General features: G+C 42.1%; 2 protein-coding genes across 3 annotated transcripts; both read right to left on the bottom strand.

The window, feature by feature from the left end:
* Positions 1-836: 836 nt before the first annotated feature.
* Positions 837-5,049, bottom strand: ATP5F1E (ATP synthase F1 subunit epsilon). 2 transcript variants are annotated; one of them, XM_028735320.2, is made up of 3 exons: positions 4,885-5,040; positions 4,641-4,771; positions 837-1,136 (listed from the first exon to the last, which is right to left on the bottom strand). In XM_028735320.2, exons 1-2 carry the CDS (start codon positions 4,914-4,916, stop codon positions 4,648-4,650), a joined length of 156 nt encoding a protein of 51 aa, XP_028591153.1. In that variant the 5' UTR covers positions 4,917-5,040; the 3' UTR covers positions 837-1,136; positions 4,641-4,647. The 2 variants fall into 2 exon arrangements, with proteins under 2 accessions (XP_028591153.1, XP_077785449.1); XM_077929323.1 differs by lacking the exon at positions 837-1,136 and having other exon boundaries at positions 4,637-4,771; positions 4,885-5,049.
* A 10,081-nt stretch (positions 5,050-15,130) lies between these two features.
* Positions 15,131-23,986, bottom strand: PRELID3B (PRELI domain containing 3B). Its single transcript, XM_028735321.2, has 6 exons — positions 23,638-23,986; positions 22,002-22,170; positions 21,027-21,116; positions 20,447-20,517; positions 18,501-18,603; positions 15,131-16,890 (listed from the first exon to the last, which is right to left on the bottom strand). Exons 1-6 carry the CDS (start codon positions 23,667-23,669, stop codon positions 16,771-16,773), a joined length of 585 nt encoding a protein of 194 aa, XP_028591154.1. The 5' UTR covers positions 23,670-23,986; the 3' UTR covers positions 15,131-16,770.
* Positions 23,987-24,040: the final 54 nt, after the last annotated feature.

Raw genomic sequence — 24,040 nt, forward strand, 5'->3', positions numbered from 1 at the left:
GGGGGGAGATGCAGAGCTGCGAGCATTTTCTCCAGTGTGAACGAGAACAAGTATTTAACTCAGCTATCATTTTACTCACCATAACATTTTCACTATATATCTATTTGTTCACTGCAAGTACTATGCAGTACCAAATAAAAAGCGAGCTAAAACTTGCATTTTTATCCAGTTTCAACGTTCTATGCAAGGGGAAATAACTCCTTTCACTTTTTTGTGTTCATAACCTTAAAATGCAATTATCAGTTCCTTGTGTTTAAGTTTACTGAGCAGGCCTTAAGCAGTTGTTCACTTGGCTAGCTAGGAAAGTTTATGTCAGTTGGAAGAGAAATTTTATCCCACTTTACCTCCAAGGAGTTCAGGGTGGCAAACATGCTATTTCCCTTCCACTATTGTGTCCTCACAACTAGCCTATGAGGTAGGTTAGTCAGAAATTATGAACAGGCCATGCAGTGAACTTCAGTGTTGAGCAGGGTTTGAATTTGGGGTTCCTTAGTGACAATGATCAGTGAAGGAACTTGAGGATAAAGCTGATGGTGCTCAAGGCTTCTGCTTGTTTTTCAGCAAAGAAAAGCTACTTGATGCTCTAGTAAAGAGATAACTTCTGTAGCTTGTGCATTGCCTTGCTCCAAATGCCTTTTTATTCACATTTGATCAGCAATTCATTTAGCAATCAGCCAGTTTAAAAGAGCATTTACAGTGAAATTCTACACATGCATACTCAGAAGTCCCGAATTCTGGGCAATGTCACAAGGCACCGCATACATATCCCTGTATATTTCCTGTAGGCTCACAGCTTTATTTTCAAAGTATAAGCAATCATTCTTTCCAGAAAAAAACCACTTTATTATTAGTTTATTTTGCTTTTAACACTGATTTGTATTTTGTTACTTTAGGTTGTGAAAGACCAAATTCATTGAGTATTTACTATAACCTAGTAAAACCCAACTGTAGGTGAAAATGCTGTACAAGTTCGCAAAGTGTTTGGTTGTTCTTGCTCAACAAAATAATTAAAGAACATGTTCAACACATTCTGTTTATTGGCATAGTGATTTTACACATATACCGTGAGCAGGAAGCAGTTATGTTGCGTACAAGCACACTCATGAGTCTTCATTTTGCCTGTTATAAATCAAGTCCTGTAAGACAATTAAGACAAGCAGTTAAGTGTCATATTACAATATACAATTTCAATTAAAACTGAGAGCCCCCAAACTAATATTATTCCTCAAACTTCTGAGGTATAACACCTATTCTGGTATGTATTTACAGTGATATGTAAAAGTGGCAAAACAGTTCTCATTCCTGTTTCACAGTTATCAAAGGACTTATCTGGCATTGTTTTAACCACGTGTAAAAGCTAAAGGACACCTGAACAGTTAAGTCCAGTCAAACCTGACTATGGGGTGTGGTGCTCATCTCGCATTTCAGGCCAAGGCAGCCAGTGTTTGTCCACAGACAGCTTTCCGGGTCATGTGGCCAGCATGACTAAACCGCTTCTGGCACAATGGAACACTATGATGGAAGTGAGAGTGTACAAAAACACTGTTTACCTTCCCACCGCAACGGTACCTATTTATCTACTTGCACTGGTGTGCTTTCAAACTGCTAGGTTGGCAGGAGCTGGGACAGAGCTGAGGAGCTCACCCCATCACGTGGATTCCAAACGCCAACCTTCTGATCAGCACATTGGTAGTACATGGCACTACAAAAAAATAGCTTCCTGTTAAATAGCCAGCAATGAGGTTTCAAATGTTATAAGGTCCACTATCTGAAGGTTCTAATTCTGTAGCTGTAGTCACAAGTTGTTAAGTTAGTGTAAAGGGAACAAATTAAGAGTACTTAAATTATCAGGAAATAAATTTAGTAGTTGCTGCCATACAAACATAGCAATTCACAAATAGTACATTCTGTCATAAATGTGACTGAACAAAAGAAAAGCCAGATGGCTGGATGGTTATGTGGGAGCCGGTTGAAGTTAAATCCTTCAAAGACAGAGGTCCTTTGGCTGGGAAGGGACAATATGGGATTGGGGGGGGGGGGAGAGACTCTTGCGGGGGTGCAATTAGTGCCAGCACCGTCCGTTAAGAGTTTGGGTGTAATCTTCGACACCTCCCTTTCCATGGAGGCGCAGATTGCAGCTACAACAAAGGCGGCATTTTTTCATCTCCGCCAAGCTAAACAGTTGGCTCCTTACCTCTCTCGCCCTGACCTAGCCACTGTGATCCACACAACGGTCACCTCCAGACTGCATTGTAACTCGCTCTATGTGGGGCTGCCCTTGAGACTGACCCAGAAACTCCAGCGGGTGCAGAATGCCGTGGTGAGACTCCTTACGGGGTCCTCGCTGCGAGATCACATTCACCCGGTGCTATACCAGCTGCACTGGCTCCCGGTGGAGTACAGGATCAGGTTTAAGGTGCTGGTTTTAACCTTTAAATCCCTTTATGGCCTAGGACCCTCGTACCTAAGGGACTGCCTCTCCTGGTATGCCCCACAGAGGAACTTACGGTCTTCAAATAAAAACATCTTGAAGGTCCCAGGCCACAGAGAGGTTAGGCTGGCCTCAACTAGAGCCAGGGCTTTCTCGGCTGTGGCTCCAATCTGGTGGAACACTCTGTCACAAGAGACTAGGGCCCTGCGGGACTTGACATCTTTCCACAGGGCCTGCAAGATGGAGCTGTTCTGCCAGGCCTTTGGTCGGGGTTCAGTCTGACTCTCTCTCCCCTTTCGTAAGAACTTGCATGAAAGTGGCCTCCCAATTTTTCTCACAGGCCCATATAAGTTCAGCACAAACAGTTGGGCCTGGTGAGCATTTAAGGTCCCCAACCCTAATCTGCGGGTTGCCATCCGATTGGATTTTATTCTGATCCTGATCTGATTTGAGGATGTATTTTAATTGATTGTCTGATTTTATGATAATGTATTATACATTTGATGTTAGCCACTCTGAGCCCGGCTTCGGCTGGGGAGGGGCGGGATATAAATAAAATTTATTATTATTATTATTAATTTCTTAATTAGGGTAAAGGTGGATTTTTTCCCCTAGTACTTTTTTTCTCTGGGATAAATTTCCCTTTTTATAAAGTCATTAGTAACAATGAATGCATGCCAATTACAAATACAGTATTAATCAAGCATGGCATGTTCAAAGCTTCAATTAAAGTCTTTTTGGGTAATTATCTCTAGCATTGTCTTCACATATTTACAATTATTCCAATAAAAATGTCTACAGATGTATAGCTCAGTTGGTTAGAACATGGTGCTGATAATGCCAAGGTCGCAGGTTCGATCCCCATATGCGACAGCTGTATTGTGCGGGGTTCGACTAGATGATCCTCAGGACCTCTTCCAATTCTATAACACTTAAACCACACTGAGTATGCTTCAATTTCCCCTCTCAAATATTTCAGGTCAAATACTTGTGGTACAATGGAAAAAAACATCAGCATGGGGACTTTGTATAGCTTTGTTTACTAAAGCAAGTAAACTCAGCCTGCTAAGTTAGATCACTCTCTGGGCCATAAGAAAAATCTCCAGGCCAAATGTAAATTATCAAATTCAGGATTTCCCAGAAAACCCACACCCACAAATAAGGGAACCAATGAATCTTACTTGTAGAACATTGGCTACTGTTTAGCCTCTTCCAGTCCCATGCCTTCAGTGATATTTAGTTACTTAGCAGAGAATAAATCACATAGGAGCTTACAGGACTGGATATTTGAAGTTGTTAAAGGAAGAAGAGGAAAAATACGCAGCATCAAATATGAAGAAACAAGAAAGAGGCAAGCCTCAAAATAAAGTGTTTAATTCCATAATGTGTTTCAGTAAAAGCTTTCTTCAGGGGTATGAAAAGAACCATCAATAATTGAAACAAAATAAAAATAGAATACAATTACTAGTTTATAAGCAGGCAGGACATTAAAAAAAAATCTTATAAAACATGGAACAGACCTTAAAACAAACCAACGTAATTCATGATTTACATCATCACATGTCTATTTTTCACTGGGAGACAAATACTCCCAAGCTTGCATTTTGAAGCTTGCCTCTTTTGTTAAAGGGGACACCCTACAGAACATAGGCTGCAAAAGCCAGGTGCTTTTACAAGAAGATACGCTCCCTTTAAGAGAGGGCTGGAGTTTAATGGTAGAATAATATGCTTTGCAGGGATGCAGGTGGTGCTGTGGGTTAAACCACAGAGCCTAGGGCTTGCTGATCAGAAGGTTGGCGGTTCAAATCCCTGCGACGGGGTGAGCTCCCGTTGCTCAGTCCCTGCTCCCGCCAACCTAGCAGTTCAAAAGCACGTCAAAGTGCAAGTAGATAAATAGGTACCACTCCGGTGGGAAGGTAAACGGCGTTTCTGTGCGCTGCTCTGGTTCGGCAGAAGCAGCTTAGTCATGCTGGTCACATGACCTGGAAGCTGTACGCCGGTTCCCTTGGCCAATAAAGCGAGATGAGCGCCGCAACCCCAGAGTCGGCCACGACTGGACCTAACGGTCAGGGGTCCTTTTACCTTTAATATGCTTTGCATACATCTCCAGACACTTCCAATTAAAAGGGTACCAGGATTGAGAAAGGCCGCCACCTGATACCGCAGCTTCGTTGCAAAACAACCCAAAACACCAATTATCCCTACTTACTTGCACATCATTCCTTTTTTATTCTGACTATTTTCACGTTCGCTCCCGCCGTTTTCTCTGCCTCCGCTTTAAACTGCGGTTTCAGCGCTGCTCTCACGGCCTGGGCGCAGATCTGGGAATAGCGGATGTAGCTGGAAGGAGAGAGAAAGAGACGCTCAAAAGTCAACGCAAACACCGCGCAGCCGCCCGGAGCCACCAGAGGAGGAAAGAAAGAGGAGGCCCGGCTCGCCTCAGCCAACCCTACCTGAGCCCGGCCTGCCTCCAGTAGGACACCATGTCTGCCCAGCGGGTGGACCGTGACTCGCTCGCTTGCTCCGCTTCAGGCCGCAAGGTCGGCAACCGCACAAGCCCTCAGACAGGCCGGCCTTGGTGTGACCCGGAAGAAGCTGAAGACCCGGAAGCGGAAAAGCCAGTCCGACCAATCGCACGCCGTCCCCCCGAGCCCGTCCGCCAACCGAAGGCAAGTGCTCGCATCACGCCCCGCCCCCTCCACCTCCTCCCGTTCGATCCCCGTCTATTTCCAGTGAGGAGGAAGCGCCCAATCAGAGCACGGGGCGCCGGGACGTCGGGCGCTCCCATTGGCTGCGTGACGCCGCCGCGCTGACTTAAGAGGGTTCCGCACTTTTGCAGCTGGGCAGGTGGATCGGTTGTAGCCGTTCCTTGGTCTCCTGTTCTAGTACACGGCGGATCCGTCCGAGATCCAACAGGCTTCCTGGCACACAATAAGATCAGGGCTCTTGGGCTGCTGGCGCGGGAGGCAGATAACCCAGCGCTGTGGAAGCTGCACCTGTTGGTCCCCCTCCCTCCGCTTGCTGGGATGTGTGGCACGAGGAGGAAATCTTTCTTTCCCCTTGTATAAAGTTACCATATGTCCTCGTTTCCCGGGATCAGTCCCTGGATTTGCAAATCAGTCCCCATACAAAATCCATGGGAATTGAAAAGGTTCCCCAGATCACAGCTGTCAACGTTTCCCTTTTTTAAAGGGAAATTCCCTTATTCCGAATAGGATTCCTCGCAAGAAAAGGGAAAAGTTGACAGAAATGCCCCGGATTCATTGAAAAAAATCTGGTAACCTTACCCTTGTAGGCATCTCATAGGCGTCTGGCTGGCCAATTCTGAGAACGGGCCTTTGGCCTGATCCGGCAAAGATCTCGTGTTCACCATATATGCTGAACGTCCACTGGGTTGCAGATTTACTACGCAGCAGGGATTCTCAGATGGTTACTAGGAAGCCTCCTCCCTCGGAGGGCGGTGGTTGTTGCCAGTGGAGAGCACGTTGATTTGGAGATTGAGGGCACCTCTATTTTAAAAGTAGATGGTCTTGTATCTGGAGTCAGAGGTGCAACTTATCACTTCCTCTAGAGGCAGCATCCATTTCACCCCTGTATTAATAAATAAATAAAATTGTCAAGTAGCACCTTAAAACCAACTAAGTTTGTTCTGGGTATAAGCTTTTGTGAACAAACTTAGGTAGTATCTAAGGTGCTACTGGACAATTTGTTAACTTATTTCAACTGCATCAGACCAACACGGTTACCTACCTGAATCTAGAACCTTGTACGGTATTAACTTTGTGATGGTCCTAGTATGATGGATGCAGTGATGTAAAGGACCTGGGGAAAGCCCTCTTTCTCCTGCCACACACATCCTGCAGGCATAGGCAAACTCCGGCCCTCCAAATGTTTGGGACTGCAATTCCCAACATCCCTAGCTAAGAGGACCAGTGGTCGGAGTTTACCTATGCCTGATTAAAGGCCTTCACATCTCTAGGGGTTTGCATGTGGTGTGTTGAAATCTGAAACAGCTGAAGGTTTTCTTTTACTACATCATGCTTCTGTTAAAGAGCCATATCTCTGATCCATTTCATAGAATTGGAAGTGACCCCAAGTGAATCTAGTGCAACACCCTGCAATGCAGGAATATACCACTGGCCCATGTGGGGATTGTACCTGCAACCTTGATATTATCAGCACCATATTACACATTGTATGTGTTTACTTCAGCAAACACTGGCATAACAACAGCAGCAAACATGACTGTCACATAAATTGTGGTGGATCTGAGTGATCTGTAGATGGGAGCATGGAGTTTTCCTAAGGCATGCCTTTGTCTATATCAGTGCCCTGTTTGCTATCAAATCTTTGCCGTCTCTTTCAGCCCTACCTGTGGGTAAATGTTCAAATGTGTCATTAAAATCTGTACAAACAAGCATAATTTAAAAGCCAAGCTGTGTTTTTTATGAGGCATATGTGGTACAGTATATTGAAACATTTTTTCCAACTCATAAAAGTATTGTACACATTGTTTTTCAGGGTCACACAAGACTTCAGATTCAGAGCCTCAGAAGCAGTCAGTTAGTTGTATCATCACAACACATTCAGTCAACAACATTCAGTTATATTTTATAAATCAGAGAAAACCTTTTAAAACAGGACTTGTGAGAGAAAAGACGAAGGAAGTGGGGTCCTGCAGATAATATTGCAGTGTGGAGTGCTTTTGTTGAGGGTTCTCGCCATTCTCCATTTCATTCCCTCTCTGCCCAGTTTCCTTTTTTCTAACAGTCTGCCAGTATTCTGTGCCCAAAGAGCATGCTAAGACGGTGTACACACTATGCATTTAAATCACATTACTCTCCACAAAGAATCCTGGGAATTGTAGTTTGTTAAGGCTACTGGGAATTGTCTATGTGAGGGGTAAACGATAATTTCCAGTATTCTTTAGGGAAAGCAGTGTGTTTTAAATGTGCTTTGAATGTATAGCGTGTACACAGCCTATATCATCATCATTGGGTAGATTTAGGTTTGCCCTTCCATTTGGGGATTTCCCCAGCTCCCCATTTGGCAATTTATGGGGTGGAGGGGGAGTGCATGTGCCTAAATCTAGCTACATTAAAAGCTTGAATTTCCTCAATGGGCAGCTCCCACTTAAATCCTTGGAACATTGAAAAATAGCTTTGGAACATTGAAAAATAGGCCACATATGTACAATACATTTAAAATTTAAAGCACTGTTATACCGCTATAACAGTCAAGGCTTCCCTTTAAAAATCCTGAGGACTGTAGTTTGTTAAGGTGTTGAGAGTTGTTAGGAGACATCTGTTACCCTCACAGAGTGACTTTCTTTTCAGACACTCTGTTCCATTTCCACTTCCACCCAGATGGATTTCCCCCTCCCTGCTGCCCCAGTCATTCAGCATTTCTTCAACACTGAGTCCTCATTCAGCTGATTGGGACGCTTCTTTCCCCCAATTCATTTTTTATATCCCAATATCTTTTGTATGCCTCCCAACCTCAGGAGTCTGCTAATACCCTGTCTTTGTATATGGTTAGTGTGGTTTTGGCTACACTTGCACGAGTACTCAAAGGCTTGACTTGGAATCAGAGGGAATTGTATCCGGCATTGTTTAAAAAAACAGGACAATGATTCCTGAAAACATGGTCTACTGTATTATAGTTTAACTCATTCCACTGGTTAATTCCAAGTGATTGTGATACTTCAGGAAATAAATAGGGGTTCCATTGTGTTTTTCAAGTTGCAATCCTTTACATGTCTAGTCAGAAGTAAGGCTCACTGGATGCAATAGGTCTTACTCCTGGGTAATTGTGTATAGGATTACAGCCTCAAATTGTACAAGATGAAAAGGAAGCATGAGGTTGAGAACCTTAACATTAACAATAGCCACAAGGAAACCAAACTGTAAGTACCGTAGGTATTGTAATCGCATAAGGTGCCTATATCAAGGCACCTTCATACATTTGTACAAACTGTTGTATAGGGTTGTCAACCTTTTTAAGGGGGTCCTGTGCCTTAAGGTATTAAAATTCAGATGTTGAATTTTCTCCTCCCCTGAGGTCAGGGAAGACACAGGAGCCTTGCCATAAAAAGTTGGTGGCCCTATTATTAATTCTTCCCCATTTCAGTGTACATTTTGTAGTTCTGAAGTTTTCCCGGAGATGGAATGCTTGAAATAATGTTGTCTTTGTTCAGAAAATATGGACATGGAAATAAATAATTATACTACAAATCCCCAAACATCAAGCAAACAATCTGTGGAGCTCTGCATTATAAATATTAGAGAGGGTAAACTGGAGTTGATGGTAAACTGAGATTATTGCAGCAACTGAAAGTTGTAGACGAAGGGCGGCTGGACAAATCCAAAGGGAGATTGGATCGCTGCTGCTCAGCTGAAGATGTGAAGTTTGAAATCTCCAATGATACAGAGGAGGTGCAGTAAGGAGTGTCTTCAACAAAAATATTGGAAGTGTCCAGAGATGTTGGAAAGACGAAATCAGAAGCATCTAAGGAACTAGAAGATGATGAATCAGAGGAGTACTGAGATGTTAACGTGTTGATGTTAGTTAGGTCTAATGAACCAGAAGAGGATGAAGAGGAAAGATCAGAAATATCCAGAGAGGATGAAGAAAATACATAATGGAGATCCGAGTCTGAGAATGCGTGGCTAGAGAGATCCAGGGAGGCTGGTGATGTGGGAAGGTCCAGTGATGCAGAAGAAGAAAAACTGGATAGGTCTACGGAGACTGTAGAGCTCAAACTAGAAAAGTGTGGCGAGTCGGAAGAGGTGAGGCTGGAAATGTCCAATGATATTGAAGAGCTTCGACTAGAGCGCTCCCAGGAACCTGAGGATGCAACGCTGGAGAGGTCCAGAGAAAGAGATGAGATACTGGAGGAGTCCAGAGGGGGTGAAGAACAGGGACTTGAGAGCTCTGGAGAAGACAAGGAGGCACAAACAGAGAGGCCCAGGGAGGATGAAGCAGTATCACTTGAGCAATCCCAAGACTCTCTTGAGCTAGGGCTGGAGAGGTCGAGGGAATCTGAAAAGACAATTTTGGATGCAAATTCCAAGGAGGCCAAAGACTCAAGGCCGGATTGGTCCAGGGAGGCAGAACAGACAAAAGCAGGCTGATCCAGGGGGGCAGGAGGTCCAACTTACAGAACAAGATAAATCCACAAGATTATTTGGCAGTCCAAAGACATTCAGTGTAGTTTCAGCCTTGTCCTTGTTTGAGAACTTTTCTTTAGCTAGAAAAAAATTAAACAAGAACAATTATTTTTTTTAAAAAAAAAATCTTACTATTATTGAAGTGGATACATCCTATTTCTCCTACTGTTTAAACAGGGGGAAAATGGAATTATTACATTGCGGTATGATAGAAACATAATAACAAATAAATAAATATACAGTCATACCTCGGGTTACAGACGCTTCAGATTACGTGTTCTGGGGTTACAGACACGCCAAAACCCGGATGTAGTGGAACTGGTTACTTCTGGGTTTCGGCACTCGTGCATGCGCAGAAACGCTAAATTGAGCTTTGTGCATGTGCAGAAGTGCCGAATCGAAATCCGCGCATGCGCAGCACTGTGGGTTGCGAATGTGCCTCCTGCACGGATCACGTTCGCAACCCAAGCGTCCACTGTACATATTTCAAGGAATACTGTAATTTATTAAAATGGTCAAACAGTTGCAGGTTGGGAAATTGAGTAATATTTCTCACTCAGTCTTATATCCAGAGTCTAGAACAGGCATAGGCAAACTCGGCCCTCCAGATGTTTTGGGACTACAACTCCCATCATCCCTAGCTAACAGGACCAGTGGTCAGGGATGATGGGAATTGTAGTCTCAAAACATCTGGAGGGCCGAGTTTGCATATGCCTGGTCTAGAAGCGGAGTGCTCTGATAAATAAATGCTTTTATTGATTATTTCATTCTTTATTCTTTTGGTAAACCACTTTTGAGGTCCCCCCTGCAATCAAGTTGTAGAAACATTTTATGAAATAAATAAAAGTAAATAAAGTGTGTTGTGAACTGCCCTGTTATCTTCGGATGAAGGGTGGTATACAAATTTAATGAATTAATAACAACAACCATCATCCACCCTTTAAAGCTGCCTACGAAAAGCACTTTCCACATAAGTTTGCTTTTTGAGGAGGAGCCTTGCTCTCCCCAAACATCCCCCTTGGGTACCCAATGTACAGCAGAGGATTCTGGGAGATATTCTATTGCACAGACTCAGCACATGCAAAGTGAAGTACAGTAAATCCTACTGGGCCTCACATTACCCCATGTGAACTGAAAGAGTGTCGTCTGTTTTAAACACACACAGTATTCCCCTGCAGTTATTCATCACAGGAAAAGATTGGGAGTGGTGGTCAGTCTGTCTTTTAGGGAAGCATATCTTTCTGTAAAGATCTTTAAAGATCCCCACCCCCTTGTTATGATAAGTAAAAAGCTGCTATTACTAAGCTTCTCATTGAACGAATAACTCCTGATAAAAACTGTTGAGAAACTATAAGCTTCCCAGGAACGAAGAGAAGAGAGTTAATATATTTTACTGCAATAAGGCACAGGATAAACTATCCCATTTTAAAAACCACTTTAAAGGTGGATTTCTTTATCTGTGTGGTTCAGCAGAAAGGTAGGTCTCAGAGGGCAACACTGCGTACTCTAAGGTGACACTTCTTGTCCTAGGACGTCACCGTTGCATTGTCCTGGCACAGCTCGTGCCCAGATGTATTTATAATCGATTTAACATAATCACCATGGACTGAACTCCCACTGAGGTCACTCTTTATACTAGACAGGTGCCTGCTATCCTTCTGTTGCTGGTTAGAGTTGCCTTCCATCCCTTGATGCCTTGACAACTGTAAGGATTTAGCTTTTGTGTGTTAAAATAGTTTTGCAGTCACGACAGCAAAATTCAAGCCATATCATATGATGGCAAAAGCGTTGAAATTATGTCTGTTTGAGCACATAACACCAATCCTGGCTGCCAATCAGTTTCCAGGTCCAATTCAAAGTGCTGGTTTTGATCTGTAAAGCCTTCAATGGCTCAGGACTGCAATACTTCAAGGTTCACCTCTCTCCATACAAACCAGCCTGGACCTTGCAATCATCATCGGAGGCCCTTCTTCATGTGCCTCCACTGTGAAAAGTGCAGTGTGGCAACAGGAGAACAAGCCTTTTCTGCAGTGACTCCCCACTTGTGGAATGCTCTCCCCAGAGAAACTCACCTTAGTACCATTGTCATATGTCTTTAGGCCTCCAGGTATAGGGTGTTATATAAATTCAATAAATAATAATGATAATAGGCACCAGGAAAAGACATTTCTCTGCTCTCAGGACCTTGGCTAATTAACAATACTTTTAAATTGTGTGTGTTGGGGGTATAGGTTAAATTTTATTCTTCTTTACTATGTTCCTTTTTTTGTTTTTATATTGTAAACTACCCTATGATTCTCAGATGAAGGGCGGTATATAAATTTATTAAATAATAATAATTATAACTTATATTTTGGAAGCAATTTAGTATATTAGGTGCCTGCTATTGTTCCATCCAATTGCCTGTAATTTACACACCTTCTACCCAATATTCTTTAGAGATATTTAGCATTGAACCCGTGACATTCAGCATTGCAAAGCATGTGATAAGACTGTGGAACTATTTCTCTGACCTCTTGTCAAATGTAGGACAGCAGATAAAAGGAACATAATACAAAAAAAGCACTTAAATCGTGCACTGTGATGTTGCATTTATCGTAAGTGATGCATGCCAGTGAATTTTTTTATCCGTTTCTAGAACACACAATCCAGTAAAAGTCAAAAGGCATTTAGGACCCCATTAACTTAAGTGGAAGAGATTTATGAATGGATCATGGCTCTAATACCGACAGCAACCTGAAAGAGTACAAATGGCAAACCATCTTTGCAAGGGCTTTTCCTTCCTGGTGAGAAATAACCTTGGAACGGCTGTTGGAAAGCAGCCACCTTGCTCACGTGCTTAGTAAGATAGAAGAGCGAGTAGCGCCCACCAAATGCATCATTTATTATATACATACTGTACTACACTAGCTGGTAAATAATTACAGTAATCACACACATCACCAAATCTCAGCTCTAACAAGGTGAATATTCCACTGGCTCTTTTCATCCAATTCTCTCAAAGCAGCACATCTGCACAGCTATCTGCTGAAAAATTGCATGCTGTGAAGAGACATGGGATGCAACTGCAGCCATTAATACAAAGCATATATCGAGGTTTAAGAATAGTACATACCTTGGATAGCTGTGGATTTGCTTGCTTTCCCCTCTGAGGCAAGCCATATTCAGCTGGGCTGCTAAAGCTCTTCTGTACTTCTTCCCACTTAATGACCCTAATCTTTCCGCAGCTCCTGGAGTGGAAATTGTTGCATGCTGATTTAAATACAGGTCATCGCCTAGCAAATCTCTAAAGGCTTCAGGACAGCACTCAGCATGGAGCAGTAGTAGAATACTCATTGAAATCAGCTGGAATAAGCACTCTGGCATCTTCTGTTACACAGAGCAATACTTTTGAGGCTTAAATACATGTAAAATGCAGTTCATAAACGTTCTGCAAACCTTATGAACTCAGCTTCCCAATGCCAGGCTGTCATTCTGCCAGATCAGGATGTTAGTTCTCCACAGAAGCATTAAATTGGGGCAGGCAGTACTGCAAATTAGGACACCGACAGCAATGGAAGCTTGTATTATTTATTATCATCATTTAGTATTACTATTAAGAACATTTGTACACCACTCTTTGCAGAGTGGCTTACATAATTAAAACAAGACAGTCCTTGCCTGCAGGTTTACAATCTAGAAGGCATGGCTCAAAAGAAGTGGAGGGAAGAGGGGAAAATGCAAACCCAGCAACCAATCTGAGCTGGAAACAGTTCAGGGTTCCCCTTGCAGTGCTTGCTTAGTAGGTAAAGGCAGGTGGCTCTGTCATTTCTGCTGGCATACACTGAACAGGATGCATTGTATACATTTCAGAAAATCACTAGAGCCTTGAAGCATTGGAAGTTGATTGCACTTGTTTGGAGCTTACAGCAGAAAATAAATTGCCAAGTATTGCTAGGAACCACCTGCTTGGGAAAAGTCTCGGATAACTGCCTCTTTCCCCCCATCCAATAATGCATTATTGCTCCCTGCTCTATAGCTAAGTGGATTCCTCTCTTCTCCTGGTCCTATGTTTTCCATCCCAGCCTGTGACATCTTAATCTTTTCTTCCTGCTCCCACTTTACCTTTTAAAATTAACTGCGTATCTAGGAATGTTGCAGGGCACGTAGAATCCCTAACACAGAGAGATGATTGGGTGTTGCTCTCATCGTCTTTCGACATCAGCTTCTATTTGGAAGTCATTGTAATGAGGACATCAAATTACTTGGTGGAACACCTTACTCTCAAGTAGGACTGCAAATTGTTGGCCTGGATGCAGAGTCCTGAGGTCACCAGTCAGACAACACCAGAGGTAATGTCATGAGGCTGCAGGCAGCAGTGCTCCTGCTGGAGCAGAGGTGGAGAACCTGTGCTCCCCCCCCCCCCCGACGTTGCTGGGCTCGAAATCTCATCAGCCTCAGCCAATATGGCCAATGGTTACAGACAGGAATCATCGCATAAGAACATCTCAAGGGCCACCCCCCCACCTGTGTGCTAGAGCAAAAGCTTTGTCAGCAATGAATCACAACTCTCTCCTATCACTTTCCACCTGCCATAGATTGGCCGAGCTTAGCATGGTGCCCTCATTTTTACAGGTGTGCAAATGTTCTTTTTAAAGTAGAAGCCACAAGGGCTTTGATCCAGATCAGGACCATGACACGGGTGAAGGTTCTCTTCTCTCTCCCCCCCCCCTGCAATGAAATTTTGCTAAAGCTATTAGCATAAAGAGTGAATTACCTGTTATCTCTGAGCAACCATTCATGAATTTTCTATTGTATCCAGGTTATAACAGGAAACATAGAAGATGCTTGTGTGGCTGCCAATTCTCCATACAGTCTTGCCCCCTCCCATTTCCCCCTTCTGTTTCTTTCCAAATTAACCCCTGCCTTACAGAGCATACCTATGTGGCTACCCCACTGCCATAACAAAACATTTTCCTCGTGAGACAAGAAGACTGGGACAGGAATTGCAGTGATGACTGATTCCTGATTGCTCTAATGAAATGTACACTTTGGTAAATTTTAAGAAGGTAGCTTCTGTTGATTTCGGAAATCACAAGGCATGTAAGAGAAACTAATTTGAGCACAGCTGCAACTCTGACACCATCCTCTTTGCGGCTGTGCTTTTTTCTTCCCTAAAATGAAAAAGTAGCACCTACAAAGCAAGAAAGAGGGGATGATCTCCACATAAGCACTTTCCAAGGGCTAAAGGAGGTTGGGGATGACTTTTTAAGGATAAGAATCTTGCATACGCTCAGCATATACTTCAGTAGAAAGAGCGTGCTATACCACAGTTTAGGAACTGCTGCTCTAGAGAGTAAAGTTTGCACAGGCTTTTGCAGGCCTAACACCTAAGAATTCTAATCTCCATTCCCACAATTCCTCTCAAATTATGGAAACGATCATAGCAAATTAAAGATAAAATATACAGGCTTTGAAATAATTACTCAATATTTAAATGCTGTGACTTTTTTTATCAGAACAGTTACTATGCACCAAAATTAAAACACAGTTTTGAATATCAAACATTGACAACGTTTTAATTAAGTTAAGAACATTCTCAAATATATAAAAAAAACTGATATGCTTTTACAAATGCAATAAAGAAAAAGTACAAAAATATTTAAAATTTAAATATGCAAGTAAACATTTGTAACCTTAGGCATATTCACAGGTTTTCTTCCTTCCGCTTTCCCCCATTCGAAGATTCAAGGATACATTTCTATCTAAATAAGCGCTCAAAACTAGTGCTAGTTCTGTATTACTGACATATGCTTACTGGCATAGAAAATTGCATGCGCAAGCAGACTTCTGTAACTGTTCTCAATCTATAAATGAGAAGATCTACAGAATTAGAGATTGCAAAATGAACTTGCAACCCATTAGTTCTGCCAATTACTACTTGGTGTAGTATCTTCAGGGAGATAATAGGCTTCTACCTCGCCAGTCCTTCATATGAAAGGTACCTTATACAGAAATTTTAATGGGCCCTCTTCTACAACAGGATTACTCTGTTTCCACTGCTATTTTTATTTCACACAATATCCATGTTAAAAAGTCTTCCGTTTGGGTTTTATATTCCATTCTCAACTTTCACCTCTAGAAATATTCCCCTGTGAAGAACAGGAAGAATATTGCAATCTCACCATTATTTTAGATATGGAATTAAAGAATACTAAATGACAAGATTAAGCAACCTGTCACATTTTGTTCCTTATTGGAGACAGAAGCACAAATTACTATTTAAGAAATGTTAATAATCCATGATGTCCTGCTGAGCAAGCATATAAATCATTATGCAATTCATTTAACAATGTTACAGTACACTTGAAATGGAACAAATACTTCTGTCTCAGAGTTGACATATTTATATTACTTCCAGTTTCTTGAAACTGCAAAACCAAAGAATGAGCATATAACAAAATTACATTTTGCAACTGTTACAGTACCTTTTTGAAGTCGATCTACAAAACTAAAATAGTGGATTTCTGAACAAATTTACCCCCTTAGTTATATATCATGCAGCTTCTGCCAAACTCATAATTTGCCTAGTACAAATCTTTAGCTGGTTAATCCTTCAAAATTATGAAGCATTTCTTAAACAGAGCAAAGCTTTAAGGGAACAAATGCTATGTACCACACTTTTCATGTTAGCAAATTGTAACACTCATGACAGCAGCATACAAAGCAGCATTTTAATATAAACAATCATATTTCAAGTAATAACCAATGTTCTGCCAACACAAACTACCCAAGCTACTGTGCCCAGGATAATTCATCTTAATTTGGGTCCCAAAAGTAACAGAGTCTATGAATTCTATCAAAGATGGGGTTAACAATAGATTAACCTTCCAGTTTGTTCTATTGGAGGCCTATTATAGGTTGTAACTTTAAGATACTTCCTGTGTTTGCAGGAATTGAAAGTTCAGATTATTTCAGCTGAAAGTAATACAGTTGAATGGAACTGAGTCCTGCATATTACCTTCATGTATGAACGTATGCAACTTTTCTCCAGGTTTTTAATTTAAAAATCTAATCTACAGGTCCTCTTTCTTTTCAACAGATAGAAGAATAAATATTTCCATCTTGAAGGAAGTTTACAACAGCTTGCTTCATATGTTCAGGCCTGATATAGACAAATATAGCTATATTTTATTTCTCCATAAAGGCTGCGGCTGCCATAGAAGACCTCATGTTTCCTCTTGCTGAAGAAGTGAATTCCTCTATTTCGGCATTCAGTTTGTTGATCACCCATTCTAGTGCTTCACGTCCCTGAGAACACACACATCTTGATTAAAAATGTTCTAATTTCCTATCTAGTCAAGAATTGGAGGAGACATGCAATATATCTAGCTTGCATTGCAAAAATGTATCTAACATAAATGAAGTAATAAAATACAAGCAGAGCAATTTTATTCTAACCTAAAGTTAATTGTCTTGCCTAATACTTAATGATTTAGTGCCAGCTAGGCCTTGTAATAAACACACCACACATGGCTTAAGGATTGCATGCTCTAATATTAGACAGCAGCTCTATTCTGTGCCTTTCCACCTAAAGAATAGGGCCTTTTTTGTGGAAGCTACCAGACTTTGGAACACTCTTCCTGGATGCATTAATCAGGTGCAATTTAAGTTTTAGATGCAATTTCAAAAGACTTTCCTGTTTGTGGAGGATTTTTTGGTTGTATTTATCATAGGTCAGGCAGATCAGGTCAAGGAAGAGTTAATATTGTCTTCCTGCAGTTTCCAATGGCTTTTGGATTTATTCCCTGAGCAGAACTCACTTAGGCTACATACTAAATGGTTTTTGAAAGATGGGGGATTAACTCCTATGTGAGGCAATGCACTAAATACACTAGCGCTCAAAAAGCTCTTTGAATTTGAGTTTTTCACCTCCAGCTAAAGAGCTCTTTAGTCTGCAATTCACCTATATACACTTCAGTTAACTATTTAACTGTTAACTACAACACATTATACATGGGGCTGCCCCTGAAGATTGTTTGGAAATTGTAACGGGGGCAGAATTCAGTAGTCAGGTTGGGCAAGATGGTTTCAGCACTTAATACCAACCCTGGCCCAAAGGTAAAGGTAAAGGGACCCCTGACCATTAGGTCCAGTCGTGACCGACTCTGGGGCTGCGATGCTCATCTCGCTTTATTGGCCGAGGGAGCCGGCGTACAGCTTCCAGGTCATGTGGCCAGCATGACTAAGCCGCTTCTGGCGAACCAGAGCAGCGCACGGAAAAGCCGTTTACCTTCCTGCCAGAGCGGTACCTATTTATCTACTTGCACTTTGACATGCTTTTGAACTGCTAGGTTGGCAGGAGCAGGAACCGAGCCACGGGAGCTCACCCTGTTGCGGGGATTCGAACCGCCAACCTTCTGATCGGCAAGTCCTAGGCTCTGTGGTTTAACCCACAGCGCCACCCGCGCTTGCTAATTGCTGCCAATTAGTTTCTGAGCCCAGTTTAAAGTACTGGTTTTGACCTGTAAAGCCTGATTTATTTTTTACCAGAGTCCCTGATATGGCTTAGAACATTCATGGATGTATTAGACCCATTGACAACCCAACACTTTAAACTAGCCAATCAACCCACATTTCTCAATCTAGCTGGAGCTGGAGCCTTCATGCTCCCCACCGTCTATTGGTTCTATCTCCACATGGTAGTTACAGCCAACTAAGGTAGATTAGTATTATCTCCATACTGCATTATCAGGGCCTAAGTGATTGGTTCTTTGTCTACAACTATGTAGTACACTTACTGTCAATTTGTCCTAGGAATTCTGCAAGTTCTCACTCAGCTGCAACAGCACTGCATTGCATGCAAATTCTAAAAGATCTCCATCTCCCTTTTTTATACCTCATAAAAGCTGACTACATACTTTTTTAGCATTAGAAGAGATTGTGTTCTCCATTAGTCCTTCCAGGTAACTGCTGACACTAACACCTTTCACACAAATCGTTGCTTCTTGGGTCAAAATGGTTCTAAGGAAAAAAGAATAATGGTTTACCAACTTACTTCTCAAATTTCTGTTACTGCAGTAAAATCTTCCAAAATAGCACAGGTGCATCAAATTATAGTTAGGTGCTCTGCTATTAACCAATCAACCATTTTAAAAAGGGGCAAATAGTTTTACAACAGCTGGAGCAAACAAAAACGAAGTGGTCATGAGGAGATTAAGCAATAGTTTGCTCCGGAATACTGAAATGCCAATATCCCACAAAAGTACACATTAATGGTAAGAATGGGAATCTGTGGGAGAAATTTAACCACCACTTTTACAGCACCTTTTCTCATTTCCTCCTTTCCATAGAACTGAGCAGTTACACACAACCACGGAACCAGATTGCTGTGCACAGCTCTGCAAGTTTTCAAGGTGAGTAATTGTTTGAAGTCAGTTATAGCAATCAAGAGAAAAATGGAAACAAGGAAATGAGAATGAGGTTCATTTAGGCAGAGGCACCTATATCCTTTAAAACTAGATAGTAGACAATAAAAACAGGAGAACAGTCAAGGGGTGGCACGATAACGTAACAGGTTCTTATCCTACCTAAAGAGACATTTATATGCCATTACTGAAAACACCCAGCGCCAGCAATCCTAGCAAATGGGATTACGTTCATTACAAGAAATCATGGTAGAAAAAAAGCTTGTTTTGGTCATTTTGTTTTTTTGTTTTTTTTATAATAATATTTTATTAGAGTTTTCCAGAAAGTTAACATCAACAAAAATCAACAAAAATCACAAAAAACAAACAACAGACATCGAAAATCCAAACAGAAAAACGAAAAAATAGAAAGGAAAAAATTTAGCATAAAAAAACTCTTTCATATTATAACTTTCAAAACCTTATTCTCTTTGCTTCCACCCGCCTTCCCTTCTTGTATTCTACTTTAAAAATCAGTTCAGCAAGATCGTTCATTATTCATTTTAAACCTTTGTCCCTCCCTTTATAATCTTATTTATCTTAATCGCTAGAACCCCTTCATTTCATTTTCAGAGCCTTCAGCATTCATAAATTTTACAGTATTTTTGTAGATAAACTTTAAACTTCTTCCAGTCCTCTTCCATCTGCTCCTCTCCTTGATCTCGGATTCTGCCAGTCATTTCTGCCAGTTCCATATAGTCTATTACTTGCATCTGCCATTCTTCCAAGGTGGGTAAATCTTGCGTCTTCCATGTTTTGGTCATTTTGAATGTGACTTACAATCCTCAGACTATAAATTTAAATGAATGTCTAGAGCAGTGGTTCTCAAAGGCTGTAGCGTTCCTCACTGGTGTGGCAGGAGAGGATGGCAAGTTTGGCAGGAAGATCAAAGAGCAATCACTACTATATTTTGGGAAAGACTCGTGTTCCTATGTAGCTGCATTGTTTTATACTTTCTGGATGTCCCAGGACCGTATTATAAAGTAGTTGTGTTCTATGTTATAAATCACACATTGTTAATTGTTTCTTTTTGTTTTCCGATGTATTTCTTATCAATTAAAAAACAGTGTGGTGCAAGCAAATTTTTATTCTGAAAGTGTGGCCCAGAGAAAAAGGTTTGAGAACCGCTGGTCTAGAGCAAGAATGGGGAACCAGATCCAGCCAGTGGGATAAAATGGGAGCTCACTTTTAACATTCTGAACTGCGCACTGGCAGGCACATCTCCACTTGTTCCTTACCTGATATCACATATGATGTCAAGAGTGAAGCAGGTAGGTGTGGCTTGGGGAAAATTGCCTCATGGGCCCATCTGGGGCCTGTGCTGGGCCTAATTAGGCTTGTAGACCATAGATTTCCCACCCATGGTTTAAAGTAAAACTCTGAAGAAATCAATTACTTACTTTTCTGGCTTTTCAGGATGTGGTTTATAGATTAATCTCTCATCTACTGACACAAGATTTGTAAATGAAATCTAGAAAAAAATAATAATTTATATAGCAAATCTTCCTGTTATAAAATTCAGTAGGATATGTAAAGGGCTGTGCACTTATGGCATCTGAAGCCACAACAACTGAGGCACAGTATTTTCATGATAGTACAACAGTCTTCTCTAAGGTAGACATTACTACATTCCTCCCAACTCACATATAATGCAGCAGGAACTGGAAACAAATCCCTGATGCTAAATGTTGCCAGTCACAAAAGACTGTCATATTGACAGTCCACAAAATAAGTACAAGTCAGTATAACATGGCACAAAAACATCTGAGGGAAAAGTCGCATTTGTGTGTAGCACTAAGAAGTGTCTCCCTTCTTCATTCAGTTTATGAACAAGAACTGTCAGAACAGCTCCACAAAAATTCTAAGTATGTTTTATATGTTCAAATAAAAGACTACAAAATAAGTCTACAAAAAACTTCCAATAGATTTTTGCATGCATGAACTAAAGTGTAAAGATTACACAGTTTTATTAATACTTACATTAGTAGAATTGAGCTCCAGTACTTTCTCTACTGGGTCAACTATGGAGTGTTCTTGTACATATGTCCTTGTTCTACAAGCACCAATAAGCTAGGAGAGAAACATCAGGCATTATATATTTCAGGACTATTTTCATTATCAACATGAGTACAAGACAGGACAAAAATTAAAGATATCTAGTCAGATCTTGAGATGTATATTCAATAGTTGCCAGTTGTTCCATTTCATGTGCCTGAATCACGATCTGATTTCTGCTCCTTGTATTGTTTTTCCCCTTTACCTTCTTCCCTTTCCTTATTCATGACTAGCTGAAAAAGCCTAAGGCTCATGCAGTCCTTTTCTCATAACAGGAAACTATGGGCTTTCTGTTACATCTGAACAGAGCCATTCACTTAACCCCCCCCCCCCCAAAAAAGCCCCTCAGATATTAAAATGATTTAACCAGCTGAATCTATTTATTTTAATTAAGTGGGAACACTCAGGCTATCTATCAATCAATGCAAATGAAGTGGATAAGTGCTTCCTGAAATATGCTGACTAGAACATGATGGAGTGGATGACACAAAGAGGTTCTGACTTCTGTAGGAGGCAGCAGTTTGGAGTGCTATTGGATTGATGGACTCTCACTTTATTAATTTATTAAATATACACAGATTTATCAAATGCTTCAGCTGCTATTATAAAATGCTAAATAAATGGACAGCACCTTTCAACGAAGCCACCAGTTCCTTCCAGGTCTAAATACAATGTAATTATGGTGTAAATAAACCCAACAGAAATTACTAATTTGCACCCTGAACAGTTCAGGAAAATCCAAATAATGTATTGTGAAAGTGTGAAATGCAAAGTTAACTTGATCCCCAAATACCACTTTCAGAGAAGGTCATTACACTGTATTTTATAAAAACCAAGGTCAAATGCATGTAATTTCAAAGTAAGTCAGATATTTGTCCTGCATCCTGAATGGACACGTACTGATTTTACAATTGATGGCATCCCCCATTCGGTACTGAGCAACCTGTGGCTATGTAACTTTCCATTGGGATCTACATGCCGGTCCAGAACATCTACTCCAACCACACTGGGATTCATGGGATTTGGATATTTCTGCATAGCAGCTGTAGTAACTGTCTCCCAAGGGTGGCTGTCAAATAAAAACAAAAACGAAGATAAGCACTTTTCAGTTAGTTACATAGGAATAAGCTCTGCAGATAGTCTCAGATTTAGCTAAGAACCTGAGCCAACCAACTCGCCACATACTATTGTCACTGAATTCTCAAGGAATTCTCTTTCAAGTACTGTACTATATAATGTAAACTGTGCAAAAAGCATCATAAAAATAAGCAAAAATGAAGAGTCTCAAAAGCAGCTTAAAGACCAGGTTGGTCACAAAAGAAAGAAGAGCACTACAAAGCCTAAGACACAACTCCAAAATCATATACATTCAAATTCTGGGAGAATCAAGACCCAGCCCTGGATCAATTTCAACCCCAAATGCTGCTTGGATCCTTGGACTTTTATAATGAGCAAAAGAAAACGCAATAAAATCAACACATGGCCAAACCCAGCAACTGCAGCAGTCGGTGAAAAACATGTTTTTCAAACAGCAACTGCTGGAACAGAGCATGGCTAAACACGTGCTGCCTGCACAGAATGAAAGGAAGGCCTTTCACTGCTTGCAGAGCGGGGGAGGCGCCTGACGCGGTTCTTCTGCACCCATTTTCTAGCCTGAATTTCCTTACACCAAGGAGCGGGAGAAACCATAAGAACACTGCAGAAGAGGACTTGGCCATGGCAGACCCAAGAAGGCAGCAGGCTACCATCAGCATAGAAAATGTGGACAAGAAAATTGCACTAATCCTCAGGACAGTTGCTTAGCTGCAGCCACATGGGAAGAAAGATACCAGCTATGCACTGCAAAATATGATGTAATGCTTCTTCACTGAAATAAGCATCCAGTGGAGTACCTGTGAAAGAAACAAGAAGGAGCCCACTTTTCTTCTGCATTCAATTCTTCCTCTTAAAACCCACATCGTTGCAGCTTTTTTAAAATAAATAAAATTCCCTAACAGGTTTTTTTTGGGGGGGGGGGGCGGAGTGGAGAGAAGAGAAGGACAAGAGAAACGAGATGGGTGCTGCTGCTACTATACCCTCAAACCAACCTTGGCGATGGAAAAGGTTGTCAGCAGCGCCTGAATACCGACAATAGATTCCCCCCCCTTCTTCTTCTTCATGCCCCATTTGAAAGGTTTCCATAGGTGACCAAAACAGAGCTGGGGACAATCAATTCGCGACGCTGGGGAAATGGGGGCAAGAGAGGGAGAAGAAGCGCATGCACTTCTGTGGGGTAGTAGGAACCTTAACCCCCCCAAAAAAAAGATTATCAGACGCCCCCTTCCCCAAGGCAGGTATTTCGGGGGTGCGTGTGGGATAAATAGGGGATGGAGGGGGAGCCCCTTAAAGGACAGCGCGCCCCTGCGCCTTTCCACCCCCTAAATGAAGCCAAAGCAGCCCGCGCCTTGCCCCAAACGGGCTGCTCCTCGGGGGTCGAGTTCCCGCTGCGCCCGACCCCTCCCCGCTTTAACCCGGCACCTTGCCGCCCGCTACTCACTTGAAGGTGTGCTCAGAGGTCCAGATCTTCATCGCGGCGGCCGGAGAAGGAAGATGGAGGCGTGGGGGGGGTTGCCTCTCGGCAGCCTCGGTTTCCTTCAGACGCCCCCCGCGCCTCGCGACGCCCTTCCGAGCCGCCCGCCCGCCCAGCCTGACTGACGGATCTGAGAAAGGACTGAGGCGGAGGGGGAGGGGACGAAAAGAGCCGGGTGACCGTTCCCCTCCTGCCCTCAAGTGCGCCTGCTCCGCCCGTGAGGGGGGGGGGAGAGTGGGAGGGGCGAAGCACCTAGGGAAACGTCTGATAGGGCGGCGTCCTATTCACCGGCTGGGCGACGTCAGAACTGAAGCCATCCTGCCTTCGGCTACCTTGAGAGCGAAGGGGGCCTCGGGCGCCGGCGGGGCGC

The sequence above is a fragment of the Podarcis muralis genome, chromosome 5 (assembly GCF_964188315.1).
Source record: "Podarcis muralis chromosome 5, rPodMur119.hap1.1, whole genome shotgun sequence".
In the NCBI taxonomy this organism is placed as follows: domain Eukaryota; kingdom Metazoa; phylum Chordata; class Lepidosauria; order Squamata; family Lacertidae; genus Podarcis; species Podarcis muralis.